We start from the raw sequence: 24990 nt of genomic DNA on the forward strand, positions 1-24990 counted from the left end.
TTCATAGATAATGCTAATCAATAAAAAATAACTATGATCCCTGCTCCCGATTGTGCTCCTGACTTCGGATCACCCGGCACCATTAATATACATAAACGATGTCATTTATAATTACAATCAATTATTTTTTGAAATAATAATTTCTCTATATTCAATTGAATTTTAATTGTGCTAGCAATTTGACTCTGACGGAAATCTTAAATCTGAAAATAATAACGAAACCTGATGCAAATTATTTTATACTGTAAAAACATTTTGTCAGATAAACTTTTAAATTTCACATCAATTTAAATTGAAGACACATTTATATCACGGCTTTAACATATTTTCTCGAAAATACTAATTAAATTTGATAGTTGATGATTGTAAAATTATCTATAGGGTCAGTAAGAGCACTAATTATTAATTTGTTCATATTAAGACTACTAAATGGATAGCTAATGGAAGCTATAAACGTCTTAATTTAATCTAAAAATCAATTTCCGATAATCACAACCTGATCATACCCTGGGTCCAACCCTTTGGTGCCAGGCAAAAAACAAAAAACGCTTTATCGCACTACCAAAAAAAAAAAAAATGAAAAAGCGAGTATTAAACTCGATTTACAAAATTTGGTCGATGATAACGCGTGGCGTGGTTGGGCTATGGAGTATTGTGGTTTGTTTCTTTAGGCTGATTGGTCAGGTTGTCGAGCCGTTGCGGTTGCGTTTAGTTCACTGCGCACCCTCAAACCGTGTAGACTGTGCACCAAACTTGTACCTTAACCCGGTGCGCGATGTATGGGAAATTGTCGGAGAAATATGCGAAATTCAAGCGATACGTAAAATGGCTTTATGTTCTCTATGAACTCAACACACAGATTGCCATTTGCGAGCCATGGGAGAAGGTGTTTTGCCGTAAGTAGTCAAGTGCGGTAATATATTTTAAGTGACCAACTATTAACCGGCGATTACCAAACGCCAACTTAATAGAACCCACCTATCTATGCACACATATAGACAAATTCTATTTGCCAGTATTTCTGCACTCATCGGTATCTTATCTATTTCGGTCACTCTCCCTATACAACTTGCAGTCAGGAGAGGCCGTGACTAAGTGCTGGCCAAATACCAAATACTTACACCTAACACACATGTAATTGCTTTCGTTATTTATTTGCAGACGTACTTCTCAGTAGTTGCATATCCCTGATACTGTATGCCACCTACGCCTATGTGCCCAGCTATTGTCTGCTGCTGGTCAGTTACTTGATGCCCATTTCGATCAATACGAATCGGACTAGTCACTATGTGTGTCCGCAATCAGAAGCCGGAATATGCAGTAGCAGTCAATCTTATCTTACGTAACATTAGAAGCTAGTCGTAAATATTAATAAAGAATCATTATAAATAACATAAACCGAAATTTTTACCCATCACCGATTTTGTTGGTCTTGTTGGGCTAAACTCTAATCTGTGTGAACCATGGTTTAGTTAATTAAACTGTAATCACTTGCAAATGACTTGCATCATAAATATGTATATTGAACTATTTACTTACGCATCAATAATGAACACATTAATTGCTCAACTGTTGCTTTGCATACCACCAGATTAGTTAGCGTTGCCACATCCGCTTTGAATTACAGATTACCCGCCCAAACAAGTTACGGTGTGGCCACTCTTTCAGAAATTTATTACGAACTCAAGTTGGCATTACTGCATTCCACATTGCTGCCAACTCGTTTAAATTTTGGCAATACATCGTGCGTTTGCAGCTGGCACATTTTGTTTATAAAATAAGAAGTTAATCTTTTAATGAAAAATGTCGAATGATAAGCGCACTGTATATGTGGGTGGTTTAACCGATGAGGTAACAGAAAGGCTGTTGAACAATGCATTTATACCATTCGGCGACATTGCGGATATACAAATGCCGGTCGACTACGAGTCACAAAAGCATCGAGGATTTGCTTTTATTGAGTACGAGAACTATGAAGATGCCGCCTCTGCCATTGACAATATGGTAATTTAAAATAAAGAAATGTGTATATATCAAAATATTCATCTTAATGATTTTAAAGAACGACTCAGAACTATGTGGACGCACGATTCGCGTAAATCTAGCAAAGCCTGTGCGTGTCAAGGAAGACAGCTTTAAGCCGGTTTGGGCGGATGATGACTGGCTACAGAAGCATGCAGGCGCCACATTGCCAACCGATGGCGAGCCTGAAGCAGACAAGGACAAGGTGGAGACACCATCGACGGGTCCGGCCGTAATTGAAAAGTCTGAGAAGCGAAATCCACAGGTGTTCTTTGACATACGAATTGGTGGCAATGATGCCGGACGCATTGTAATGCTGCTGCGAGCGGATGTTGTTCCCAAGACTGCAGAGAACTTCCGCCAGCTCTGCACGCATGAACAGGGCTATGGATACAAGGGCTGCACCTTCCACCGTATCATTCCAGAATTCGTGAGTCTTTTACCTTTGCAACATTTGTCGAATAACTGAAACTCAACAAACACTGCATTTCAGATGTGCCAAGGCGGAGATTTTACCAATAACAATGGTACCGGTGGCAAATCCATTTACGGCAAGAAGTTTGACGATGAGAACTTTAGCTTAAAACACAACAGTTTCGGCACTCTGTCCATGGCGAATTCTGGTCCAAATACAAATGGATCGCAGTTTTTTATATGCACAACAAAGTAAGCTCGCTAGCTTAAGATAAGCAATATATGGTATTCTAATTAAAAATAATCTCTCCGAAACAGAACAGACTGGCTGGATAACAAGCACGTGGTCTTTGGACATGTCATCAGTGGAGCGGATGTTGTGCGCAAGATGGAACGCTGTGGCAATAAATCTGGAACCCCTTCACAGAAAATAATCATTTATGCTTGCGGCGAACTGAAATAAACCCTTGACACTCAAAGAAATGACTGAATTTGTTGGTTTTTCATTCTTTATTTAACGAGTTAGTTACTCGAACATTACATCAATTCATCATACAGCAATGCTGAAAAATAATGAGATAAAATAATTAGTACGCTAAGTTAAAGGATACAGAAATTGCTTATCGAATTGACGAGTCAGTTGGGGAAAGAAGAAGACTAGACAGCATGGCTTGAGTCTCAGTTAAATGAATCCCAAAATGGGTGATTTCATCATTTTAAAATTCAAACAAGAATAAATGTTGTTTATTCACCTCGTTTATCCATATGTTCAATTGTCGAACGGAAACTATCCATCAATATTGTGCTGCAAAGTAAGAAGATAGCGTCTTATTAGTTACGCATATTACTAACCGCGACAAGGAATCGAATTCGTAATTAAATCAGTCAGGGAAAGTTGACCGCATGGTTTTTAATGGGTTCTACTCAGTAGAGGGATCCTGATTAAAGGATAGTTCATCAGAAAACCATTTCTACATATAACAACTAAGTGAGTACATACCTTTCAGTTTCCCCAATACGAATTAAAGATAGCACTACCGGAATCAGACTGAAAATTATAATCATTTATTAGTTTTCTCAAAATATTTAGAGTTTAGGAAGAAAATATTTTTTTTCAGACAGGGAGAAGCTGACCGCATGGTTTTTAATGGGTTCTGCTCAGTAGAGGGATCCTGATATAGGAATAGTTCATCAGAGTAGAGGCGAAATATGGAATTATAAAGCGAAATAAACTTACCGTCAAGGTTGATTCAAAGCCCGACATTTTACATGAATTTAGCAGCAAATTCTGAAATATTGGAATAGCAAATTAGCATATATGATCTTGGAATATCAATAAATTATTTATTTCTACAAAGAGATCAGTTTCGAAAAGTTGTAACATGTTTACTTCTAATGAACTATACTGAGGTAACATCATTTACATTCTCGAAAACTATCTTTTTGGCATAGGATAGGCATATTACCTTGCGGCCTTGCATTATTTATCCAGATTAAAAAGAACCCATACACACCGTCATCCGTAAACTGCAATAATATAAATATATTACTACTTTTCATGGCAATAATTAATAGGAATTGTCGAAGCAAAATTATCAGTATCCTTTTGGTTAATTTTCTTTGGTTGGTCAGCATAACTTTCAGATTTAGATTATCATCAATATGATGTTTAACTTAATATTGAGATCACAAATAGTGAACTTACTTCAACGTAAAGCTAGTTCCAGATATCAAAGCAACACGCTCGTTGAAGTCTACTTTATCTTTTAAAATCAACATGTTCACAGTCCCTGTAAAAGATACAAATTTTCATGTTAGTTGAAAGATAAACAACCATTTACTACATAGTTTTGCAGTTCTGTTTCTTTCAGTTACTTTTCTCCGCATTTTCTACTCAGTAGAACGAAAGTTATGATTGATAAAGGTATTCATCATCTAAACAGAACAGCACCAAAGGTAGAAAATGTATTGGCAAAGATGCTTACCTAAATAAGTCACGTGGGCAGGTTTTCAAAGTATCTGCAAGAAAAGAAATTACATTAGCCGAAGTCTTTTTCAAGCTGTACGGAATATTTAATATTATTTCAGTTGCAATAATTGCAGCCATGGGGTTTTAAATCACAGAAATCGTACGGTAATTACTTTCATCATTTCAAATGCAAATATTTTTCATTTTTATTTACTTACCATATTGAATCGGCTTCTAAATTTCGGCTTAACCTCAATTGAACATTAGGCCAAGGAAAATCCTGAAATTATTAAGAAATCTTAGGTTAGGAGACATTACACATCTCAACTTAATTTAACTAAATGAAAAATGCATCAGTTGCAAAATATTGCAGCCATGGGGTTTTAAATCACGGAAATCGTACGGTAATTACTTTCATCCTATATCAAAAAAATATATTTTAACAACAAAGTGCGAAACTTACCTAAATCCTAAGTAAAGAATGCACTTTTCCTTTTTCCCTAGGAAACCTAGTAATGGAATAAATATAAAGTTAGTTGCACGGCATTTTATTAGAACACAAATAGGGTTAAACTTCGATTTTTATCAGAATCCTTTTGGTTAAATTTTAAGTTGAAAATCAACAGCACTTTGTTCAGATTGAACTTATCATCATAAACTAAATTTCTTGAAATCGAAATGAAACATTACCATATAAGCAGCTCGCCATGTTGATACCGGTCCATTTCGACCACGTGGTTGCATAGCTGCAATAGACAAATAAAAAACATGTATTAATGAAAATTCCTCATTCACTAAAACATTTATGAAAGCGTCAATTATCAGTTGGCCGTTCTTATTCTTTCCACATGAATTGAATGACAGTAAACCTCTTGCGAAGTTACTATTATTCGACTCTTCAGAAAAAGAACAATCATCATTTGACAACAGACAACAAATTGTAGCAGTACCTACATTTTTTTTATTTTTCCGATGTCGAAAAATTACATTTTAATTTGAAAGATTGATCCCAGTATGGTCATCTAATCATATAAAAGTTGCACAAAAACTTATGATGCAGTCTGTAAAAACAGATCAAAACTGCTTCGACCATCTTGATTTTCGAATAAACACAACCCGACTTTGCCGAAATTGAAAAGGAAATGAACGAGTTCAAGGAATAGAGTGACCAACTGAAAATTTTGAAAAAAAAACTCTAATCTGCACAGGCAGACAAAAGCTGATTGATTTGCTGTGAGTTCACAGGGTGTTTATATTACATTGCCTCAACGGAGATAAAATGTGTATTTTAGATCGAGATGTTAAGTAAAATATCATTAAAAGTATTATTTTTAATGTCTAAATTTACTGATATATGAAAATAAAATATTTTTATTGGATTGCAAAAACATCGATGTTAGGATAACAAATGATTTTTAAAACATCGATTTGTTGTGCCATCGATATTTCTCCACCTCTACACAACTCTACAACCAATCCATAAACAAAAAAATTTTGTGTATATAAAACTTAAAAGCTGTCGCCGAAGTAAATAAAACTATAGATGCGGATACCCCGACATTCAAAAAGCTGCAATTGTTAAGAACAACCGGAGTATGGGATATTAGTGGATAAAAATACGGGTAAGCTGTTTACGTATGACACATTGGTAATACATCTGCAAGTATGTATATGTATGAAGATGAAGATATTCTTATAAATGTACATACATACACATGTAACGTGTAGACATATGCAGGTAAATGCACATACATATGTGTTTGTTATTGCATCTGTGTGCACTTTGAGAACAGTTGAAGTTCAAGTCCGAGTTGAAGCAGTATTCATTATGTATCTGTATTTGTATTTTATAATTTTATTTAGTAAGGAAAGAGAAAAAACCAACAACGCATTTACCCAATGTTCTCCAACGGGCTGCCGTGCAATCTGTCGTTTCCGAGCTGCCTGAGTGTCCCAAAAGATGGTAACGAGGAACTCTTGCCTTCCAATATGGGGACAAGGGAACCAGTTATTCTTAACGTATATGATATGGTAAGTGCATGTGTAAATGTGTGTGCGTGTGCGTAAGTGTGCCAGCAGCTGTTTAAACATTCAATAAACCAATCTGTGATTAATGCTAATTGTTTATTTCTGAATCTCTAATCTGATTTGACGCAGTATTGGATTAATGAATACACAACTTCAATCGGTCTTGGCGTTTTCCATTCCGGCGTTGAGGCATTTGGCACCGAATTTGCGTACGGCGGTCATCCGTTTCCCTTCACTGGCGTCTTCGAAATAACTCCTCGCGACCACGACGAGCTCGGTGAGCAGTTTCAGTTCAGACAGAGCATACAGATTGGATGCACCGACTTCACATATGAGGAGGTGCGTCGCCTTGTTGAGGAATTGGGCAATCAGTTTCGCGGAGATCGTTACCATCTTATGAACAACAATTGCAATCACTTTTCGGGTTCATTGACACAGGTAGACAACATAAATCGAACAACATACATATATAGTTCAACATTTTTTTTTTTTTGCTAATTATCAGATACTTTGCGGCCAAGAGATACCCAGCTGGGTGAATCGTCTCGCACATTTTAGCTCCTGTGTGCCATTTTTACAGAGATGTTTACCAAAGTGAGTTTCTCTTTTATATTCTATGACATTAATTTCTATAGTATCAAAATATCCTTTCACTTATAGAGAGTGGCTCACACCGAATGCCTTGCAGCAAAGCATAACTACAATCCAAGAGCGCGAAGACTCGGACAACAGTCCCCTCTGAGACATTACCTGATATAAGATATTTGCAAAGCCCAAGCGAGCGCAACTCATCCCTGCTGTCTGAAGACCAACAACAATATTGTTAAGTTAAATAGTATAAAACAAAAATATAAAAACAAAAAAAAACGCCGGGATAATCGACACTCATTTCATTGCAGCCAATAAGATAACAGAAAAACGAAAAACTCCCTCAATAGAATGCAACAAAAATATGTAATGTTAATAGGTTTATAATAGGCTACATTTAAAGTGACTAAATTATTGGCTATTGTAATTTGACTATTTCAAAACTAAGATTAACTAATTAAGTGCCGATAAGTGTAAGTGTTGCGAGTTCGAGGGGAAGCTCTACACTTTCAGGATCATTTATAAAAATTTGAATTAAAATTAACATAAATAGTAAACATCGAAAAAGTTATCTTTAGGAAATTGCTAAAATGTATTAAACAGCAAAACAAACAACACGCAGATTAATATTAAGAATATCAAAAATTTGTCGATCATATTGTCATTGTCATTTCGTTAGTAACCAATACTTGTTTTTGATTATTTTATATTTACAATTTTACAATGTCAAAAGCCGCATGTCTATCAAAACACCAAAAAAAAAGTAATAAACAAAAAAAAAACGGATCTGTTATCAAATAAATATGTACTTGACATTCTGATATTTACATATACATTAAAATACTATTATATTTAAAATTTTTTAAAGAAAATATATTTTAATTCAATAATAATTCGATATACGTAATTATTTATAGTTTTACGTCTAAGCAAGAAGATATACACAAAACTACCTAAATAGTTAAAAAGACCGATTTTCAGACAAACAAACAAAATGGTCAAAATGGTGCCAAACTGATGTCGCCAATTGGTGAATTGGTCTCTTACTCGATATGTTTTTGCAAATTCGATTTAAAAAAACAGTTTTAAGAACACAAAAATATCGCTAATGTTGCTGCATTACAAGGCTAAGGCTAAAAAAAACGTCCAGAATTTGAATTTGGCAAATATCTAGTGTACCGCAAGAATGAACAACATTCAATTTATAATTATGATGATAAATACATTGTGAGAACTATTTACAACTTTTTGGTGGCTTCCAAAAAAAAACTCCACGATTGTTTCTTAAACATTTGATCGTTTTGTTTTCTTTCCACCAAACCACCTCAAACCAAACTGGACACATTATTATATAGACCAACAGCAGCGATCTCATCGCCATCTGGAGCTAATCCATCATTGCCCAGGACATCGGGTGGCAGGTGACCGCGATAGCTCATTGGATAGCCCCTCATCGAATGCTCACTCTGCACATGAACATTGGAATGCAAATGCTGTGGTTCATTTCCATTTGCCAGACTGACAGTTTGGTTTGCGTATTCGCTCGGGACATGGACATGGAAAGTCGCTCCAGAACCGTGATGTAACTGCTGACCCGGGAAGCTTCTTAGATGTCGCGAATTGGTCAAGTCGCCCGAGTAGATGGGCTGAGCTCGTTGCAGATTGCGTACACGATTGGGAAGATCGTGAAAATAGGCATCTTTCGGTACATCGAACTGGGAATGTGCACTTCTCGCATGGGCGGCGTATAGAGCGGATGAATTGTGCAAAGGAGTAGCAGCGTTTTCATTAGCCAGCATACCAAGTGGGAGTGGATGTGGATGCGAATGCAAGTTGTTATTCAAGCGGGAGCTAAACACAATTGGCGAATGCAGGGCAGATGTACTTAAAGGCATTTCTTGCGCTGACTGCGAGCTAGAATCTATTTTACCCTGTAACTGGGCAACCATATCCTTAACTTGACCGGAAATGGGTTTCCTTAGGTATTTAATTTCGCTATTTCGAATTTCGACCTTTGATGGAGCATCGTTCGGGCTTTGCCTTCTCAGTAGCATATCGTCCAACTGTCTTGGCGTCTCCTGGCCTGGAGAAATGTCATTGGGATTTGTGTAGTATAGCGTTGAGTTCGCTGAGAAGTTTTCATCCAAACAGAGTGCCTGACGCTTCAACAGATTCGAGATGGATTGTTGAGTATCGAAAACAGTTGCATCAGCCCTGTGCGATGAAGCTGGCGATGGTGTCGCGTGTTGCTGTTGCGCCTTATACATCAACTTATCTCCACACATTCTGTCCGCATTCTCATTGAGTGCTACCTCATCTTTATGCAGATCAGCAAAAGAGGCATCTTTGCGCAGAGCTTTGATCACTGTATTCAGCATGTTGTCGCCTCTGGTAATGCAATGATAATACTTTTGCGTCTCTGACGGTGACATTTCAAACTCCCAGCTGTTTGAGTTCTGTGAGGGATTCGATGTTTCACTTGAATTGGGATAACGTCGCTGCACATGCGTGTACTCATCGTAGTTTGGACTGTTGCCGCTGTCCTTGCTCTCTAGCAAATTGCATTGATTCCCAGGACTGTAGGTGGATGGATCGCTCTGGCCAGGAGAAAGCGAACACAGTTGGAGTTTATTCTCCTCTTCATTCTCTCGCTCCATGATCAGCGAAGTTTTCTCCAGCAAATCACCCAATCTCTCCGAGACTTTTAAAAAGTCTAGCTTAAGTTCATTCAGTTTAGACTTTTTCAATTCCTCTTGTGGCAGTGGTAATGATGTAGCCATTGGATCAGTGCTATTCCCTGGAACTTCAGTGCTCGAATTAGATTGAGTATCGTCATTTGTGTCACTATTCTCAGCTATTTGCCTGTCATGATGGGAGTGATAAACAGCTGTAACAACAGCTTGGTTATCATTCTCAAGAAGTTCGACGCTCTTCGAATTGCAGAGTTTATTTGCATCGCAGTTGCTATCGAGTAGATCCAAACTACGGCATCGAGACAACGTGCGCTCAACCCGCTGACTCTTTGTCTGATTGTCGAATGTGGAACGCATTGGCTCGCCCCGACGCAGATACTCATTTAGATACTGTCGCTTACTTTCGCATCGCATCCGATCCTCGATCATTGTGCGGGTTAGCTGCTCAATTTGATCATTTGTTTTGATGGCCAGCGCCTGCACCTTGTGACCCAATCGTTCCTTTGTTTTGTGCACATATTTTTTCAGGCTCTTGCGATTGCAATTCAATTTGTTCTCGATGTGCCGGAAGAAGGGGCCACAGTAACAGGTGTTGCCCACACTCACTGGACCCTTGTGTATGTGACCCGCCAGATCGAGAAAGTACTGTTCGCCTTGCTTCAGCGGCTCTTTGGGTAACGTCTCCAGCTTGGGCGATGGAAATGAGCGTGGATCAGGAAAATAGTGACAGCCATATGGCGACCAATTGATTGCCTTGTCTACACAATCTCTATCCTTTTCCTGCACCGGTGTTGCTTTGTCATTATCCTTTGGCTTTTCTTTGCGATTACGTATCCGTTTCGGCGTATTTAGGATCTCCAGAATCTCCCTATTATTCTTGCGCATTGCAATGCTCTGCGGCGTATCGCCCTGTGCATTCTTTACACTCATTCGAGCATCTGCCTCGAGCAGAATACGAGTCAACTTGCGTCTGCCCATAGCGCAGGTGATGTGCAATGCCGTGTCCCCGTTGAGGTTTGTCTTGTTGGGATCACAGAGCGCCGAGAGCAATATCCGCGTAACTCCCGCATGACCATAACGACACGCCGTATGCAGTGCTGTATCGCCATACTACAAACAATAAAATTCATATTGTATAAATGATTATATACAACTAAAACTTTACAGCTTACCTTGTTTTGCACATCGGGATCGGCGCCAGCCATCAAAAGTTCTCTGGAACTTTGGTTATGACCATTCTGTGCCGCCAAGTGCAGCGCTGAGAGCCCTTCATTGTTGATAATACTCAGTGTAGCATTATGTAGTGCCTCAATTGTATTTGCCACCCTCGCCTTCAGCCTGCTTTTGTCCTTATGCTGCGTTTTAGACGTTGACGCCGACGTCGACGGCGGCATGCAGATCAGTTTAACGCAGCGACTAAACCCGCGGCTCGCTGCCTCATGCAACGGTGTGTTACCCTGGCCGGATTCCTTGGCCAGACGATCACCATTGCTCGTGAGTAGTACTTGAACACAGCGATCATCGCCAGCAGCGGCGGCATCATGCAATGCCGTCCAGTTTCTGGCTTCATGCTGTCAAGGATAAAAGGGACCGATATTTATTTACAATTGACTCCCTTAAAAATGAAGTTAATTAGACTTACCCCGGAAATGGCATTCGGCAAGGCTTCCTGTTTCAAATTGCGATCCATACTGCATTTTCTGCATGTAAAAAGTAGAATTTATTGTAAAATTTATCATTTTGTAAGCTTGATTTATAAGAAAAATTTTCATTTAAAAATTTTTACATTAAAAATTTTAACAATTCATATATTTATTTATATTTATGAATTATATTATTTTAAATGTACGATGCGAAGAAAGTAACAATCACAAAAAAAAAGTTCATACATATGTACATATGTAGTACATATAATACACAACTATGTACACGACGTACACACTGTGTATTACACAGTTACACGCACACACACACATACATACGCCTTCCTCACGAATAGTTGGGAATGATCATTGTGGATTGCATAGTGAAAATTACATCTGGGTATGTAAAGCTTTAATTTCAACGCACAACTTTCCGAAGTTATCTATAATAATTAACAATTTGTTTGTCCATCTATGCATATTCACAACATTTTTAGCATATTTTCATAATCGCAAATATTTGCTGCTGCTTATAACAGCTACATATGTATGTGGCCACATCAGAATTTACAATAAATGATCGCTAGCCCAAAAGACGACCGATTGCGACGTTTTCACAACTTACAGCTTAAGGCGCCTAATTATTGAATTCCGTTACACTTTTCAGTAGGTTAGAATGTATGCAATTTTTTCGTATTTTCTCTTTGCAGATAAACAGTTGATTATTTTTTATATGTTTGCTTACAATTTGTGCACACCCAGAGATAATTTGGCTTCAAGCCTGGCCTTAAGGAAAATAGAAGAGAAAACGCGGCGAATTGAAATTGGCAACAGGTTTGGTATGAAGAGGTGCGGAAATATCGATGTCACTATTAATGTATCGATAACTTTAACATTTTTTTTAAATGGCAAACATCGATTTAAAAAATACCAATCTTCTTCCATAGGTAATAATATTCTTCATTTTTTAAAATCGATATTTAATGTTAGAAACTTATCGATTGCAAATAAAATGATTCTTACATCTCTGATTTTTACACAACAACTTTTTGTAAGAACATTATTTTTGATTGCAAAATGATTATACAAACTATAAAAACCGCAGCTTTGAGAACAGCACGGCTACCGCTGTTCTCACAATCGTTAATTAGTCGACAGGCGTTCTCCGTGACAGCAACACGATTCAGTAAAGCATATGACCACGATGGTAAAACGCGGGTTTCCATTTTTAACACCGAAACCAATAATGGCCTTATGGTTACCGGCTACAGTCAATATGGATTTCGACTCAACAACGATATGGTATTGATTGGACCCATTTCAGTTTTCCCAAGGTGAGGGGATCAACATTATCCTATCATTAAATATGTCAAGCAGTGTAGTTAAGAATATCCGTTATATTTCAGATCGGTACTTTCTTGGAATGTCAACTCCTTTGAAGACATCAACGAACAAAGTCTTAGTCTTTTTCCGACGTTAGAGCCGAAGATTGATATACTGGTCATTGGCATTGGAGATCAAGCTCCCACAGCGAGTCTGTCCAAGCGAGTGATAGAATTTATGAAGAAATACAAAATAAATGTGGAAGTTCTTCGCACAGAACAGGTAAAAATGCTCTTGAAGTAACCAATTTTCAATCATATTTAATATATGTATTTACATATCCAATTTTAGGCTTGCGCAACATTTAATTTCTTAAATGCGGAGGGTAGAATGGTGGCATGTGCTCTTATTCCACCTGTGCACATTTCTTACAACGAAAACGATGTGCTGCAAACGAAGTTGAGACATAAACAGCTTTATGAGACAGATTGAAATAGAATGCGTTGAATAGATAGTACATATGATTACTAGTAGTTTGTACATTGACAAATAGAAAATGATGTATATTTGTAATATTATATTTATGTAGCTGCAAGTTATCAATCGTTAAAATCAAAAGACAACGTTGTTTGGAATTCAAACATAAAATGGGTCAAGCCTGGAAGCAACGATTGTATAGATTCCAAAAAGTTTAGTGTAAAATGTATTAAATTGTTTTTATTTAATTTAATTGCTTATTATAAAGTAGCAGGGGGTATTTTCAGTCGGCATTTGCGCCAGGATAACGTTCAATAAGCATGGCAACACCTTGGCCACCAGCAGCACAAGCTGCCACCACTCCAAATTTGCCATCTTCACGAACCAGACGGTTTGCGGTGTGCATGCAAAGACGCACGCCAGTGGCAGCAAATGGATGACCAATAGACAGCGAACCGCCCCAATTGTTCCACTTGGATAGATCCGGCGAGCCGAATTTTTCGTTTAAGCCCAAATATGTTTTGCAGAACCACTCCGAGTCTAAAGCTTTCAAATTTGCAACAATTTGACCGGCAAAAGCTTCATGAATCTCCCAAGTGTCAATGTCCTTTAGACCGAGTCCAACTTTTTTCAACAATTTTGGAATTCCATAGGCTGGACCCAAAAGCAGTTGGTTGACTGGATCTTGAGATACATAAAGAAAATCACGTAAGAATGCCTTGGGTTTCAGCCCCAGTTCCTTCGCCTTCTGCTCGGTCATGACCAGACAGGCGGATGCGCCGTCAGACTAGAAAGTCAACCAGTTAATCAATGTCGATAGTATAGTTCAATTATAGTAAATACCAGAAATGAGGCGTTGGCTGCTGTAATTGTGCCATAGGGTTTGACAAAAGCAGGCTTGAGCTTTGCTAAGCTTTCAGGCGTAGAGACACGAATGCCGTTGTCCTTGTCCACCACTTTATCGACGCCCTGCACTGTAATACAAAAATGTTTACGATAATGAGATGGTATTGTAAAACAGTTCTTCATACTAACCCTTGAATGGCACCAGATCCGTAAAGTAACCCTTTTCCTGCGCTTGTTTGGCCAATGTGTGAGATCTCAGCGCGTAGTCATCCTGCTCGCTACGCGAAACATTGAAAGCGGACGCCAAGCGATCAGCAGAGTGGCCCATTGTCTCTCCCGATGAAAACTCTGCCACAGCAGGCAACTGCAAAGCAAAACATAATGCATATTAAGAACACTTTCAAATTTCTACAATTATTTTGCATTTACTTCTGGTGCCAGGAAACCAGGTCTAAAGGTGGACAGTAAAGACAAACGTTGCCCGACAGTCTTTGCCTTGTTGGCCTTCAGCATAAGCGACCGCATCTTACGCGAGTGACGAATTGGAACATCGGACATGAACTCAACGCCACCAGCGACAATCACATCATAAGTATTGGTGGCAATCAAGCCCATGCCAGTGGTAATTGCCTGTTAAATAAATTCAATGAAACTATATCCAAAGTCCACAGATTACCGCTGTGTTTTTTTTTACCGCATTGGAACTGATGCAAGCCATGGTAACAGTATGTGCGGGAGTCTTATCGCTGAATCCAGCTGAAAGAGCAGCTTCGCGCGCAATATTAGAGGTCTTGACTTCCTGTATGACACTGCCATAGACTATATAATCGATGAGCTCCTTGTCCAGGCGACTCTTTTGCAACAGCGATCTAAATATTTCAGATACATTAATTGGTAAGCAATTGTGGCGACGTGGAAGCACTTCAGACTTACAGTAATGAGTGTCTGGCCAATTCATGGGGCATTAGGTTAGAATAGGCGGTGCCAGATGTCAGGAAAGGCGTACGGACGCCTTCCACCAACACTATATTTTGACTGTTGGCATTTCGTTTGGGTTGAGCGGCAACTTGGGTGGCCAATTGACGGTGCTCTATTAAGGGTTAAATAGTAATTGAAATTCGGTTATCAAAAGCCTTAGACAGTTGTGATTACTCCAGCAAGTCTACGTCATAGATCTAAATATACCCATAATCATATTATGTATTTGGTCGCAGGTCCATAAGTTAAGTTCAAGATGTTGGACTTTGGTCGCTCAGTTTCCAACTTGTCAAATTCGGGTCTTGTATGTTTTTCCCGATTTTCTATTCATTGCTTTGCAACACAAAATAATGGGAAATACTTACGTTTCCGCAACAGGCTAGTTGCATTTAAATAAGTCGCTTTGCTTTGGATAATTCGGAAATTCATTTTAATTGCAACTTTATTCGTTTAGTGTAATATACAATGTAGAAAATAAGATCGATTATAAATGCAACTATCGCCTATCGGTGATTTTATTTCATTTAGTTATCGGAATAACAACTTTTGGTAGCCCTGCTAGCATTGAATAAAATTGTTAAAGGTATTCCTCGCGGTTTATGAAAAAATAATTACAAACTTCAAATTATAAGCATTGTGACGATCAGTATTCGAAATGTGAGGAAAACGATTTGGATTACTATTGAAGTTTCTATTGAAGTTCTATGTAAAAAAAAACACATTTTTGAGTTTAAGTTGCCTAAATATCCGATATAAAATATATTGAATGTCCTTGATCCTCATGATCTTATTATTTACCTACAAGCATACATGCATATGTATGTATGTAAATCTAGCACACGACACCCACGTGCACCCTTTCTTTGGAATAAGGCAATAAACTGTGTCCTTCAAGCAGTCCCTTGCATTGTTTCACTCGCTTTCTACATGCAATTATTAGTTTAGGGGCAAGGAAATGGGCAGGCGAGGATAACTGACCATAAGCTATTATCTAGACACAAATTGGAATAATCTATTTTGGAGAAAAGTGGGCATGTAATTTTTAACTCGATTCCCGTTTATATAATATGTATTGACTTAAATATATGCTTATATATACTATATAACACCATCTTAAATAAATTGCAGCAGCCTGTTTAACTCTAAGTTAATCAAAATATTTACGAATTTAAAATAGGTTCTGATTAATAGCATAATAGTGACTAACAAATCGATAGCAAATATTCTTTTTAAAAAATACTAAAAACAGAACAGACTGCAGCACAATAAGGCTACCACACAATTCTTGTGGACAGTAAACGGTCTCTTTAGCATTTAAAAATGAAAGAACTGGCAATCATTACCAAATGTAGTTTATTGATAATCTATACTTTCTTATTTGTACATAGAAGAATATAAACCCTTCTGCATACTTTAGTGAGCACAAAAATCTAGGTCGACTAAAACTACCCTTTCTTACAGATTTAAATGGGATAATTAAACTTGTCCTTGAAGACAGACCGTATGCAAATGGAAAATCAGCATGAACAACTCTTTGTTTGATTTTAATAGACTGCCAAAGGATGAGAATAATGTTTGTGAATGTCCTTGAATTTCTTTAAAGACAATTAATCAATGATCTACATACAATCTTTAAAATGAATTTCAATGTTTAGAAAGCTGTAGAAATTTTGTCTTCTTGAGCAACATGTTTTGTTTATTATGTGTAAACGACTAATTTAAAATTAACTTTAAATTTTAAGAATAAGTTATGTCTAAGTAGAAATATATATTTAATTCAAATTATTATATATATATGCTTCTTCTTTGTCCTTCAAATCACTAACAAAAGAAATATATACATACATACATTAATTTAAGCTGGGTTTGAGAGAAGTGAGAAATTCACAAACTTTTAAGTTGATATTTTATGACTATTAAAAGTATATAAATATAAATAATACCTAAGCTAATGTGAACTTTCAATGCCAGGTTAAAGCTTTAGAAATTTTTGCATACGCTACATGAGGAAAGTAAATTTTATGCAATCGTATCTTAGAAACTTCAAATTAAAAACTATTACATTTTGTCTGTTGCGGTGTAATATTCCTAAGAGTTTAAGCTTTCTATGATCTATGATTTTCATAATATCGTTTTTTTTTTGTGAGTAACATAGAAAAGCTCAACTATGTATGGAATTTACGCATTTTACCAAGAAATGGATATCAAAGTCAGTTTTAACAAAACTAAAATGTACTTTATGCTACTAGCATGTTTGTTGATTGATGTATGTATCTACGTACATATTAAATATATCTGCACTTAAGCGTTGTATGTATGCTCATTGTACATAAATATACATTGAGAGTTTAATTTTTGTTACAGTGTTATAATAGCCACTCTTGGCAAGGGCATAACACATCATAAACCGACGAAATGCCTGCGAGAACGAGACCGAAGACCAACATTTCCACACGACAGCGACGACGACGACGTCGACAACGACAACAACAACAACGGTCTGATCTCGCTGCTGCTGCTGCTGTTGCTGTCGTCGCGTCGCTGACTTCCACTGCTTGTAGTAGTTTTTAGTGCACAAATAGTGCTTTGGTAAGTCGGACGTACTGTGCTCGGTGCGCGCTAATATTAATAAGAGAAACGCAGTGTTGTTCACTCGGGTTGTGCACGATTATTATACGAGAGAGGCAATAGCAAAAGCCCCGATCTCTCTGCTCGCAAAGTCGGAAAAAAGTTTTACCAATCAAGTTTTTTATTTCGCAATAATGTATTACATATAACAAAACTTCAACCTAGTTAAAAGTTAATGCTGTTGTTGTTGTGAACTTTTATGTGAGAGTGTGTGTGCGTGTGAAGAGCATACATACGTACATATTACTACATACATATAGTTGTATGTGTGTTGTTTGTTTGCCTCGAATCGAAAACAGCAAAAAAAGAAAAAAGCTAATGGAACTGTGAACTGTACGTGCGTTACGTTGAATACAAGATCGCAACTCAAAAAAAGAGAAATTTAATCTGCTCTCTACGCCAAAAATAATTAACATTTGCATTTGCAATTGGAAAACTTAAAACTTGTAATAAATATGAAAAGCAAGAATCAAGATCAATTGAACTGTTGAAAGTGTGTTGCTGCTGCTCTGTTCTGCGTTGCTGATTGATGTTGATGAAACTGAAAGTTATAATTGCATACACCCATACTTTGTATACGTGTGTGAGTACATGTGCATAAAAACAATGCTGGTATTGGTGCGTAGTCGCAGTTAAAAGGAATAGAACGTGTTTATCCGCACTAATACTCGGACATATCTACAAATATACGTGCCTATGTGTGTGTACACAAACTTTAACCAGAGACTGTGAAAGTGGAAAGCTCCGCTCAGACGTTCGCATACTCTCGCATGTATGCGTGTGAGTGTGTCGTGTCTGAATACTACTACTGCTGTATTTGCTTGTGAATGTACATACGTATGTATGAACACTTATTTCGAAAGTCCAACAGAAGTTTTATCACCTATTTGTGAAAGGGAGTAATTTCTACAAGATTTAATGAAAGAGGTAAGTCTGGATATCGCAGATAAACAATATTGTCAATTCAAAAAGATCATAAGAAATAGGAGTACTAATGTAATGCAATAGTATTGTGCAATTGTAAAAACGTTAAAAAGTTAAAGATAAGTACTACTATACACATACACGCACATAAAGACTCACAAGGCCAAATTCAAAATTGTTATAAAGAAAAGCAAACCAACGCGCACAAAGTTTCAATACTAAAAATTAAACGCAGACACAAACACATACGTATGTGTGTAGTATATATGCATGTGAATGTGCAGCAGAGCCAAGTTTTGTGTATACCGTCTGATCGTCACGATTAACAGCGACAGCAGCAACAACAACGACGACAGCAGCAGCAATAAAAGATCGCAACGCAACGCGCACCCAAGCAAAAGACAAGAAAGGCTTAGTGACCTTCATAGCCCGCTTATATCTATGTATATGTGTATGAAATCAACATACATATGCATATGCTATATGTAGGTGTGTGTATTAGTATGCGAGTGTGTGTATATGTTTGCTCGTGTAAGCAACTTCTGTATTGTGTGCACGTCGTTGTCTTATATGCTCAACGCTTTTTCTCTTTCATTTAGTGTTGCGCAGAAATGTTAATAAGCTTCTCTACTATATATATGTATTTTTACATATGCATATATACATACATACATCATACAAACAAGTATTTATGCATGCATGATGAATCCTATTTATACATGTACATACACTTACATCCATTTCACTAGTGAGGTTTCTATAGAGATCGATGTGGTGAAAGAAGTTGGTTCATATTTATTTACCATTATGTAATTCAAATTTGGGTCATTTTTACGAGTGTAGCATTTACATGCACAATACAATGACGAATCGAGCGCTTGCTCTATGTGTGTGTGTGAGTGCGAGCGAGTCTGAGATTTTTAGCTGGTTTTACCAAAAGAGCTTTCGTGAAAGGGGAAAATGAACAGAAACTCTGCACTGCCTTAGTATTGGTGTTGTTGTTGTTCGCTGGTTGGTCTGTCCGCTCGTGACGAATTTAAGCGAAAACAAGTTTGATTATGTACGTTTGTGTGTAAGTTTATATGTACATATGTATGCATACATAAGCTGAATCCGCTCACTTTGTACATTTGATTTAATTACATAGTACGATTTAAAAAGTTACCATTTATTAAATTTATATTTTACTTTACTTTCTTTTTATGCTGATCTTTGATATCACGCACGACAAATATTGCCACACACTCTTACTTGCACAGACACACACGTAAACACAAACACATATCATAATTACGACGACGACGACAAATTCAGAAAGCCAAGCGTAAATGAGTGATCGCATTTTTTGTTGTTGTTCGTATGTTTGTATGTATATGTGTGCCAGACTTTGAGTGTATGCATGCATATTATCATATGTAGTGTTTAGCTTTCGTGTACACACATCTATTCATACTCATTTCGAGTAATTCGAAAGCTTTTTTACATGCCTGCGCCATCTAACACAACACACAAACTTGCGCGCGAATAAATGCACGTGCATGTGTTTGTGTTTGTGTTGGTTATATGCCTTACATAGTAGAGAGAACTGAAGCATCGAGAGAAAAGCTTTTTGTGAAAGGTGATTTTTGTTTGCGTTTGTAAATAAACGAGTTGGGTAGAGTTTTTTGCTGTTGCTGTTGTGTTCTCAATTTTCCTGTTTTTTGTTTTTTGCCTTATGATCAGTTGGGTCATGTTTTTTTTTGTTGTATGTTGTGTATATGCAAACAATCAGAAAGTTTATTTGTACCATATGTATGGAAGTAGTTTCCTAGTGAGCGAATTTACACATGTATGGGAATGGTTGCAAAAATGTTTTATTGCGTCTTCGGTCCCCCTCCCGTTCTCGACTGAAAGCAATGAATGTGAAATTAAATGTCACAGTCCACACTCAGACACAAAAAAGTACTATATATATTCACATTTATGAGAACCTGTAGAGATCCGTTGATTAGAGATGACTCTTACTATTTGAAATGGAGAAAGGTAACTTTTTGGCTTTAATAATTAACATATAAACGCATCTCGATTAATGATCGCAGCTATTTCTATCTAATTAACTACTTTGCATATCAAGAACTAATAACTATGAAGAAATTTAAAAGAAATGTATTCTATTGTTGCGATGATATAACTAAAGAATTTCGATAAATTCAATTTGGAAATCTTTATAAACTTAGCCTTCGATTCACGCTTGAATATGAAGCAGCTGCTTCATTTATCGCTCAAGTCAATCTGTTGATTTCTGATTAGAGTGCTTGCCTAAGCATTAGAAGGAGAAGGCGAAGTCATCGCAGTGTGACTTACTACAATTCCGCTTAGTTTTTCTTTTTTTTTTCGTATTGCTTTATGGAGAGAGACAGAAAAAAAAACACACAATACAAGCCGAAGCTTACCATTCTCTTGCTGGGCAAAGCCAGTCATTCAAGTTTTATTGAAAGTGAACGTTTCTCCAACGCCATGCGCAGTATCGTCGTCGTCGCTGACGTCGCTTGAAACCGCAACAAAAGCATGACTATCTCTTTCTAAAGTTTCTGTGAGATCTGTGAACTTTAGCTTCAATGTGTGGCCCTGCAGACTCACACACAGACACACACATACACATCAAGGCAATTTAACAACCAGTCATCTGAAAGTATGTACACACATAGGCCATGGGAATGTATGCATGTGATTGTGTGTGTGTGTGAATGTGCGTTTACATGCAAGCGTGAGCGTGTAAAAGCACCAGCAGCTTACAAGCCATGCTCTTGCACAATACACAATAATGACACATGGCCTTTTATTTGTGCATATGGCATGTGGCTGTCTATATGTATGAATGTATGTATGTAAGAGTGTAAGTACACAGACATGCATTCGTAGTCTGCGCTTTTTTTTTGATGTAACAATTTCGTTCGCTTCACATTATTCACGAATTTTTACCACTGACGCAATCAACAGCAACAACAAGCAACCGCAGCAAGAAAACGAAAGCTTTGTGGGATTGCTTTTGTAGGCAAAGAGAGATAGAATCGTAGTATAACAGTTACAATGAGCATTTAAATAGTTTAGGTTTTAACTTGTGATATATTTGTATTCGCTATAAAAATCCTTTTTATTTATTGTTTAATTAACTTCATATTGATATTATTTTCTGGTAGTGAACGAGCAAAAGCGTATAATAGTTTCAATGAACACACTAGATACATAGCTAAACCGAGTATAACAGTTGTTGCATTTTCCAATTGTACGAAAATTTTAGATGATCATTGAAGCCAACGAAAAACACAAAACATTATTATAAAAGTTGTTGCTCATAATGGCTATATGAATTTGAATTGAAATTGTGCATTTATGTACCTACCGATTTTTTATTTACAGTTTCAAAGAATGTTGATGTTGCAATACAGCAAACATGGCGAGTGTATACTCAAAGAAATCGGCGCCGCATTCAGAGGCGAGCATCCTGCGGACTTGACAATTGTCTGTGAGAACAAGGTGAAGTTGCATGCCCACAAACTGGTGCTCGCCGCCGCCAGTCCGCTTATCAGGTATTTATTGACCATCCACAACATATCTCTCCTGGTTATCGAACTCCACTGAGTTTGCATCTTTCATTTTGCTATCATTAATAGGAATCTGCTGGAGGACACACACCTTAGCGATTGTACAACAACGGTTTACTTTCCTGACGTTAACGCAACTTACTTTAAATTTCTACTGGACTTCCTATACTCTGGCCAGACTTGCATCACATCACGGGATGTGAACTATCTGCACGATTTGTTGCTGCTGCTGCAGATTAAATCGGACAGCTGGAAGACGACAGATTCCGCATACTTGAGTAGTAAATGTGCTAGCTTAAGGGATAGGCCTAGGAAACAGTACTCATCATCGCAGAATTTGGATCAGTCGCTGAAGTATGAGGTGGAGAGTGTGGATGAGAGTCGGCATATGGCGGATTTCTCGACATTTTCCAACGAACACTGTGAAAGTGCGAATGAATGCGGAGGGAACAACAACAAGGAAGACGACGAGGATGCTGATGCAGATGTAGACGCCGATGTGGATGTGACCGCCGCCGCCGCCAACAGCAGCACCAGCAGCAAGGACAACAAAAGCGAGAAAGACACCGACGAAATTGTAAATCTATCCAACATTCCAGCTGGACTTAGCAGCAACAACAACAACAACACCAACAATAATAACAATTCCACCATCAATCCGGTTAATTTATCACTCGACCTCCGCATCAAAGGCGACAAGAGTTTCCTGCAAAAGCACAGCCACATAAACAACAACAGCAGCAGTAGAGAAAACAGCGACACGATCAGCGCCGGCAATGAAAGCACGAAACGGAAGGGTCTTTTTTTCGATTCGCACAAGGATATGTTGAAGCCGTTGTCTGATGGCTCCGATATTAATAGTTCGCCTGAGAATTATGTGGTGACGCCGCATCGAAAGCGACGTCCCGGATTTCCCAACTCTCAAAGTGACAACCAACCATTTACGACCTATCAGCACAATCTTCTGGAGGAACTTCGACTCGTTAAGTCTACATCGTCGCCCATTTCGGGCTTGGCTGCGGAAAAGAATATGCTTGCACACCTGGAGGATGGTGCACTCAACCCAGATTCTATGACACCTGAAAGAAAACTCCTGGACACCCAACGCAATCGGGGGCAGAGCCCTGAATTACAAATGCATCTTGGCCAGCAATTTGTCTATCCATGGCCATCGAATCAGAGCGCCGCCGCTATCTCGACGATGCCCAATTTGCAATCGCGATTATCGAGTCTGTCACACATCAATTTAAACCTGGATCCGGATCGAGATGGTCGCAATAGCGGCACATCTGTCGCCAATCTGGCTAGCAATAATTCGCACTCGTCATCGGTTCGGGAATATCGCTGCGAGTACTGTGGCAAACAGTTTGGCATGTCCTGGAACTTGAAGACCCATCTGCGTGTCCACACCGGCGAAAAGCCATTTGCCTGTCGCCTTTGCGTGGCGATGTTCAAGCAAAAGGCTCATCTGCTAAAGCATTTGTGTTCGGTGCATCGGAATGTTATCACCACAACAAATGGCACTGACACTGAGAATCGATATAGCTGCTGCTTCTGTTCCATGTGCTTTGAGTCGGTGCAGGAGCTGGTCCGTCATCTGTCGGGGCACCACAATAACCTTCTGCTCACTAAGAATCTTCGGGAATAAATCTGAAAGATCTGATTTGATATTGGCCCATTTTTGTTGCCTATCAAATAAGTAATTGCAAAGAGACCTGAATTTTAAATATACAATCTATATTATACTAAACTTACGGTAACAGTAACAGTAACAATAACAGTAAACGTTAACAATAACTGTAACAATAACATTTGCAAATACTTAGCTATTGTAGAAATATGTAGTATGTACACTTAATGCGTAATTATACCAACTACATTCAATCAATTCGATATTCAACTCGAGATTCGAGATCACATTTCATCGGCAAATTTTGGCTGGTTCTTCTCTCATTCAAATCGTATATGATGAGTATGTATGCAATTGGCATCTGACAACCCGAGAGACCCAACGTTATGGCTGGTCCTCCTCCTCCGCCTTAACCCCCCTCCCCTTTCACGACTTTTTAAAGCCAACGGCTGGTCCATTTATTGTGGAACAACACTCTTATCATATAAGCATATATTTTTTATTTCAAAAGCTATTGTAAGTTGTATTGTATTTTCTATCTGTTTCTTTATACATATATATATTATACATTTAATTCACAGTTCAATTGTATACATTTTAATTTACGCCCGCATACATACACACATACTATATATACATACATCATATGTATTTACTTTCAAATTTTTTAATGTCGTCAATATGAAAGTGTTTTAATTGTACAGATAAATTTACAAGATTGTAATAAAAAGAAAAGCATTTCATTTTTAGGTTTTATGAGTGTTTTATTTTCTTGCAGTTTCATGCTATTTTTTAAAAGTTAAAGGGATCGCTGTATTCAAAATGTTAACAGTGAAAGCTCTAGCAGAAGCAACACGTATATATCGATACTCAGAGTGGTTTAATCGATGTTTAGTTGCGTGACTATCGACCGCGCGCAGCACAACAAAAAATATCGCACAACTTCAAAAATTGTATAATAATACGACTTACACTATTATTAGCAAAATAAGTGTGTTCATTTTAAATTCAACAAGATTTTCTTCGATTTATGTGGTTCGATGAGCAGTTTGCGAATTTATCGATTGGTGTTATGTTATTTACATCCCTCTGGAGAAACAACATTAATCAGCTGTTCCACTAATCATTTAACTTTAGTTTGGGTTTGTATGATGTCAATCATTTCTAAATATGAAACATTATTAGAAGAATATGCGGTGAGATAAATAAGTAAATACTGTACTCTTTTGATATACATACATAT

At 37.6% G+C, this 24990-nt stretch overlaps 7 protein-coding genes, 1 long non-coding RNA gene and 2 other non-coding genes across 15 annotated transcripts; 5 read left to right on the top strand and 5 right to left on the bottom strand.

Moving 5' to 3' along the window:
• Positions 1-632: 632 nt before the first annotated feature.
• Positions 633-1401, top strand: LOC117569642 (serine palmitoyltransferase small subunit B). Its single transcript, XM_034250881.2, has 2 exons — positions 633-896; positions 1162-1401. Exons 1-2 carry the CDS (start codon positions 776-778, stop codon positions 1344-1346), a joined length of 306 nt encoding a protein of 101 aa, XP_034106772.1. The 5' UTR covers positions 633-775; the 3' UTR covers positions 1347-1401.
• A 320-nt stretch (positions 1402-1721) lies between these two features.
• On the top strand, positions 1722-2933 carry LOC117569057 (peptidyl-prolyl cis-trans isomerase E). The gene is made up of 4 exons (XM_034250068.2): positions 1722-2004; positions 2063-2452; positions 2516-2688; positions 2755-2933. Exons 1-4 carry the CDS (start codon positions 1804-1806, stop codon positions 2897-2899), a joined length of 909 nt encoding a protein of 302 aa, XP_034105959.1. The 5' UTR covers positions 1722-1803; the 3' UTR covers positions 2900-2933.
• Positions 2928-5545, bottom strand: LOC117569059 (uncharacterized). Its single transcript, XR_004572222.2, has 11 exons — positions 5360-5545; positions 5096-5151; positions 4869-4914; positions 4624-4685; positions 4422-4455; positions 4142-4226; positions 3903-3963; positions 3674-3724; positions 3437-3484; positions 3189-3241; positions 2928-2999 (listed from the first exon to the last, which is right to left on the bottom strand). It is a non-coding gene; the product is annotated as an uncharacterized LOC117569059 (long non-coding RNA).
• LOC117572823 (small nucleolar RNA Me28S-Cm3227) lies at positions 4026-4103 on the bottom strand. The gene has a single exon (XR_004572559.1). It is a non-coding gene; the product is annotated as a small nucleolar RNA Me28S-Cm3227 (small nucleolar RNA).
• LOC117572822 (small nucleolar RNA Me28S-Cm3227) lies at positions 4985-5063 on the bottom strand. Its single transcript, XR_004572558.1, has one exon. It is a non-coding gene; the product is annotated as a small nucleolar RNA Me28S-Cm3227 (small nucleolar RNA).
• A 31-nt stretch (positions 5546-5576) lies between the features above and the next one.
• LOC117569058 (deubiquitinase DESI2) lies at positions 5577-7914 on the top strand. The gene is made up of 5 exons (XM_034250071.2): positions 5577-6027; positions 6269-6436; positions 6563-6871; positions 6939-7027; positions 7094-7914. The coding sequence occupies exons 2-5, from the start codon at positions 6305-6307 to the stop codon at positions 7173-7175; spliced, it is 612 nt and encodes a 203-aa protein (XP_034105962.1). The 5' UTR covers positions 5577-6027; positions 6269-6304; the 3' UTR covers positions 7176-7914.
• A 16-nt stretch (positions 7915-7930) lies between these two features.
• Positions 7931-12198, bottom strand: LOC117570512 (uncharacterized). Of its 4 annotated transcripts, none has more exons than XM_034252211.2 (4): positions 12103-12198; positions 11357-11414; positions 10887-11285; positions 7931-10824 (listed from the first exon to the last, which is right to left on the bottom strand). In XM_034252211.2, exons 2-4 carry the CDS (start codon positions 11402-11404, stop codon positions 8347-8349), a joined length of 2925 nt encoding a protein of 974 aa, XP_034108102.1. In that variant the 5' UTR covers positions 11405-11414; positions 12103-12198; the 3' UTR covers positions 7931-8346. The 4 variants fall into 4 exon arrangements, with proteins under 4 accessions (XP_034108102.1, XP_034108101.1, XP_034108104.1 ...); XM_034252210.2 differs by having other exon boundaries at positions 11983-12155; XM_034252213.2 differs by lacking the exon at positions 12103-12198 and adding an exon at positions 11697-11843.
• A 169-nt stretch (positions 12199-12367) lies between these two features.
• On the top strand, positions 12368-13405 carry LOC117569712 (NADH dehydrogenase [ubiquinone] 1 alpha subcomplex assembly factor 3). Its single transcript, XM_034250978.2, has 3 exons — positions 12368-12691; positions 12764-12962; positions 13032-13405. The coding sequence occupies exons 1-3, from the start codon at positions 12435-12437 to the stop codon at positions 13170-13172; spliced, it is 597 nt and encodes a 198-aa protein (XP_034106869.1). The 5' UTR covers positions 12368-12434; the 3' UTR covers positions 13173-13405.
• On the bottom strand, positions 13371-15481 carry LOC117569711 (trifunctional enzyme subunit beta, mitochondrial). The gene is made up of 7 exons (XM_034250977.2): positions 15347-15481; positions 14937-15093; positions 14698-14872; positions 14433-14633; positions 14193-14367; positions 14001-14131; positions 13371-13944 (listed from the first exon to the last, which is right to left on the bottom strand). The coding sequence occupies exons 1-7, from the start codon at positions 15408-15410 to the stop codon at positions 13441-13443; spliced, it is 1407 nt and encodes a 468-aa protein (XP_034106868.1). The 5' UTR covers positions 15411-15481; the 3' UTR covers positions 13371-13440.
• Positions 15482-17562: 2081 nt separating this feature from the next.
• Positions 17563-24501, top strand: LOC117569461 (transcription factor Ken). Of its 3 annotated transcripts, none has more exons than XM_034250628.2 (3): positions 17563-18536; positions 21933-22102; positions 22187-24501. In XM_034250628.2, the coding sequence occupies exons 1-3, from the start codon at positions 18528-18530 to the stop codon at positions 23763-23765; spliced, it is 1758 nt and encodes a 585-aa protein (XP_034106519.1). In that variant the 5' UTR covers positions 17563-18527; the 3' UTR covers positions 23766-24501. The 3 variants fall into 3 exon arrangements, with proteins under 3 accessions (XP_034106519.1, XP_034106517.1, XP_034106518.1); XM_034250626.2 differs by lacking the exon at positions 17563-18536 and adding an exon at positions 20481-20555; XM_034250627.2 differs by lacking the exon at positions 17563-18536 and adding an exon at positions 21376-21408.
• Positions 24502-24990: the final 489 nt, after the last annotated feature.

Source organism: Drosophila albomicans, chromosome 3, assembly GCF_009650485.2.
Source record: "Drosophila albomicans strain 15112-1751.03 chromosome 3, ASM965048v2, whole genome shotgun sequence".
Lineage (NCBI taxonomy): Eukaryota > Metazoa > Arthropoda > Insecta > Diptera > Drosophilidae > Drosophila > Drosophila albomicans.

Excerpts from the sequence above, each read along its gene's own strand:
- LOC117570512 (XM_034252211.2), bottom strand. The coding sequence starts at position 11,404 with ATGGATCGCAATTTGAAACAGGAAGCCTTGCCGAATGCCATTTCCGGG. Across the intron at positions 11,286-11,356 it reads TGCCGAATGCCATTTCCGGG|CATGAAGCCAGAAACTGGAC; the intron begins GTAAGTCTAATT and ends TATCCTTGACAG. Across the intron at positions 10,825-10,886 it reads ATCCCGATGTGCAAAACAAG|TATGGCGATACAGCACTGCA; the intron begins GTAAGCTGTAAA and ends TATTGTTTGTAG.
- LOC117569461 (XM_034250626.2), top strand. The coding sequence starts at position 20,496 with ATGAGAACCTGTAGAGATCCGTTGATTAGAGATGACTCTTACTATTTG. Across the intron at positions 20,556-21,932 it reads ACTATTTGAAATGGAGAAAG|TTTCAAAGAATGTTGATGTT; the intron begins GTAACTTTTTGG and ends TTTTATTTACAG. Across the intron at positions 22,103-22,186 it reads GCCGCCAGTCCGCTTATCAG|GAATCTGCTGGAGGACACAC; the intron begins GTATTTATTGAC and ends TATCATTAATAG.
- LOC117569711 (XM_034250977.2), bottom strand. The coding sequence starts at position 15,410 with ATGAATTTCCGAATTATCCAAAGCAAAGCGACTTATTTAAATGCAACT. Across the intron at positions 14,873-14,936 it reads TTGGCCAGACACTCATTACT|ATCGCTGTTGCAAAAGAGTC; the intron begins GTAAGTCTGAAG and ends TGAAATATTTAG. Across the intron at positions 14,368-14,432 it reads CTGGTTTCCTGGCACCAGAA|TTGCCTGCTGTGGCAGAGTT; the intron begins GTAAATGCAAAA and ends TTTGCTTTGCAG.
- LOC117569642 (XM_034250881.2), top strand. The coding sequence starts at position 776 with ATGTATGGGAAATTGTCGGAGAAATATGCGAAATTCAAGCGATACGTA. Across the intron at positions 897-1,161 it reads ATGGGAGAAGGTGTTTTGCC|ACGTACTTCTCAGTAGTTGC; the intron begins GTAAGTAGTCAA and ends ATTTATTTGCAG.
- LOC117569058 (XM_034250071.2), top strand. The coding sequence starts at position 6,305 with ATGTTCTCCAACGGGCTGCCGTGCAATCTGTCGTTTCCGAGCTGCCTG. Across the intron at positions 6,437-6,562 it reads TTCTTAACGTATATGATATG|TATTGGATTAATGAATACAC; the intron begins GTAAGTGCATGT and ends GATTTGACGCAG. Across the intron at positions 7,028-7,093 it reads TTACAGAGATGTTTACCAAA|AGAGTGGCTCACACCGAATG; the intron begins GTGAGTTTCTCT and ends TTTCACTTATAG.
- LOC117569057 (XM_034250068.2), top strand. The coding sequence starts at position 1,804 with ATGTCGAATGATAAGCGCACTGTATATGTGGGTGGTTTAACCGATGAG. Across the intron at positions 2,453-2,515 it reads ACCGTATCATTCCAGAATTC|ATGTGCCAAGGCGGAGATTT; the intron begins GTGAGTCTTTTA and ends ACTGCATTTCAG. Across the intron at positions 2,689-2,754 it reads TTTTTTATATGCACAACAAA|AACAGACTGGCTGGATAACA; the intron begins GTAAGCTCGCTA and ends TCTCCGAAACAG.
- LOC117569712 (XM_034250978.2), top strand. The coding sequence starts at position 12,435 with ATGATTATACAAACTATAAAAACCGCAGCTTTGAGAACAGCACGGCTA. Across the intron at positions 12,692-12,763 it reads CCCATTTCAGTTTTCCCAAG|ATCGGTACTTTCTTGGAATG; the intron begins GTGAGGGGATCA and ends GTTATATTTCAG. Across the intron at positions 12,963-13,031 it reads AAGTTCTTCGCACAGAACAG|GCTTGCGCAACATTTAATTT; the intron begins GTAAAAATGCTC and ends ATCCAATTTTAG.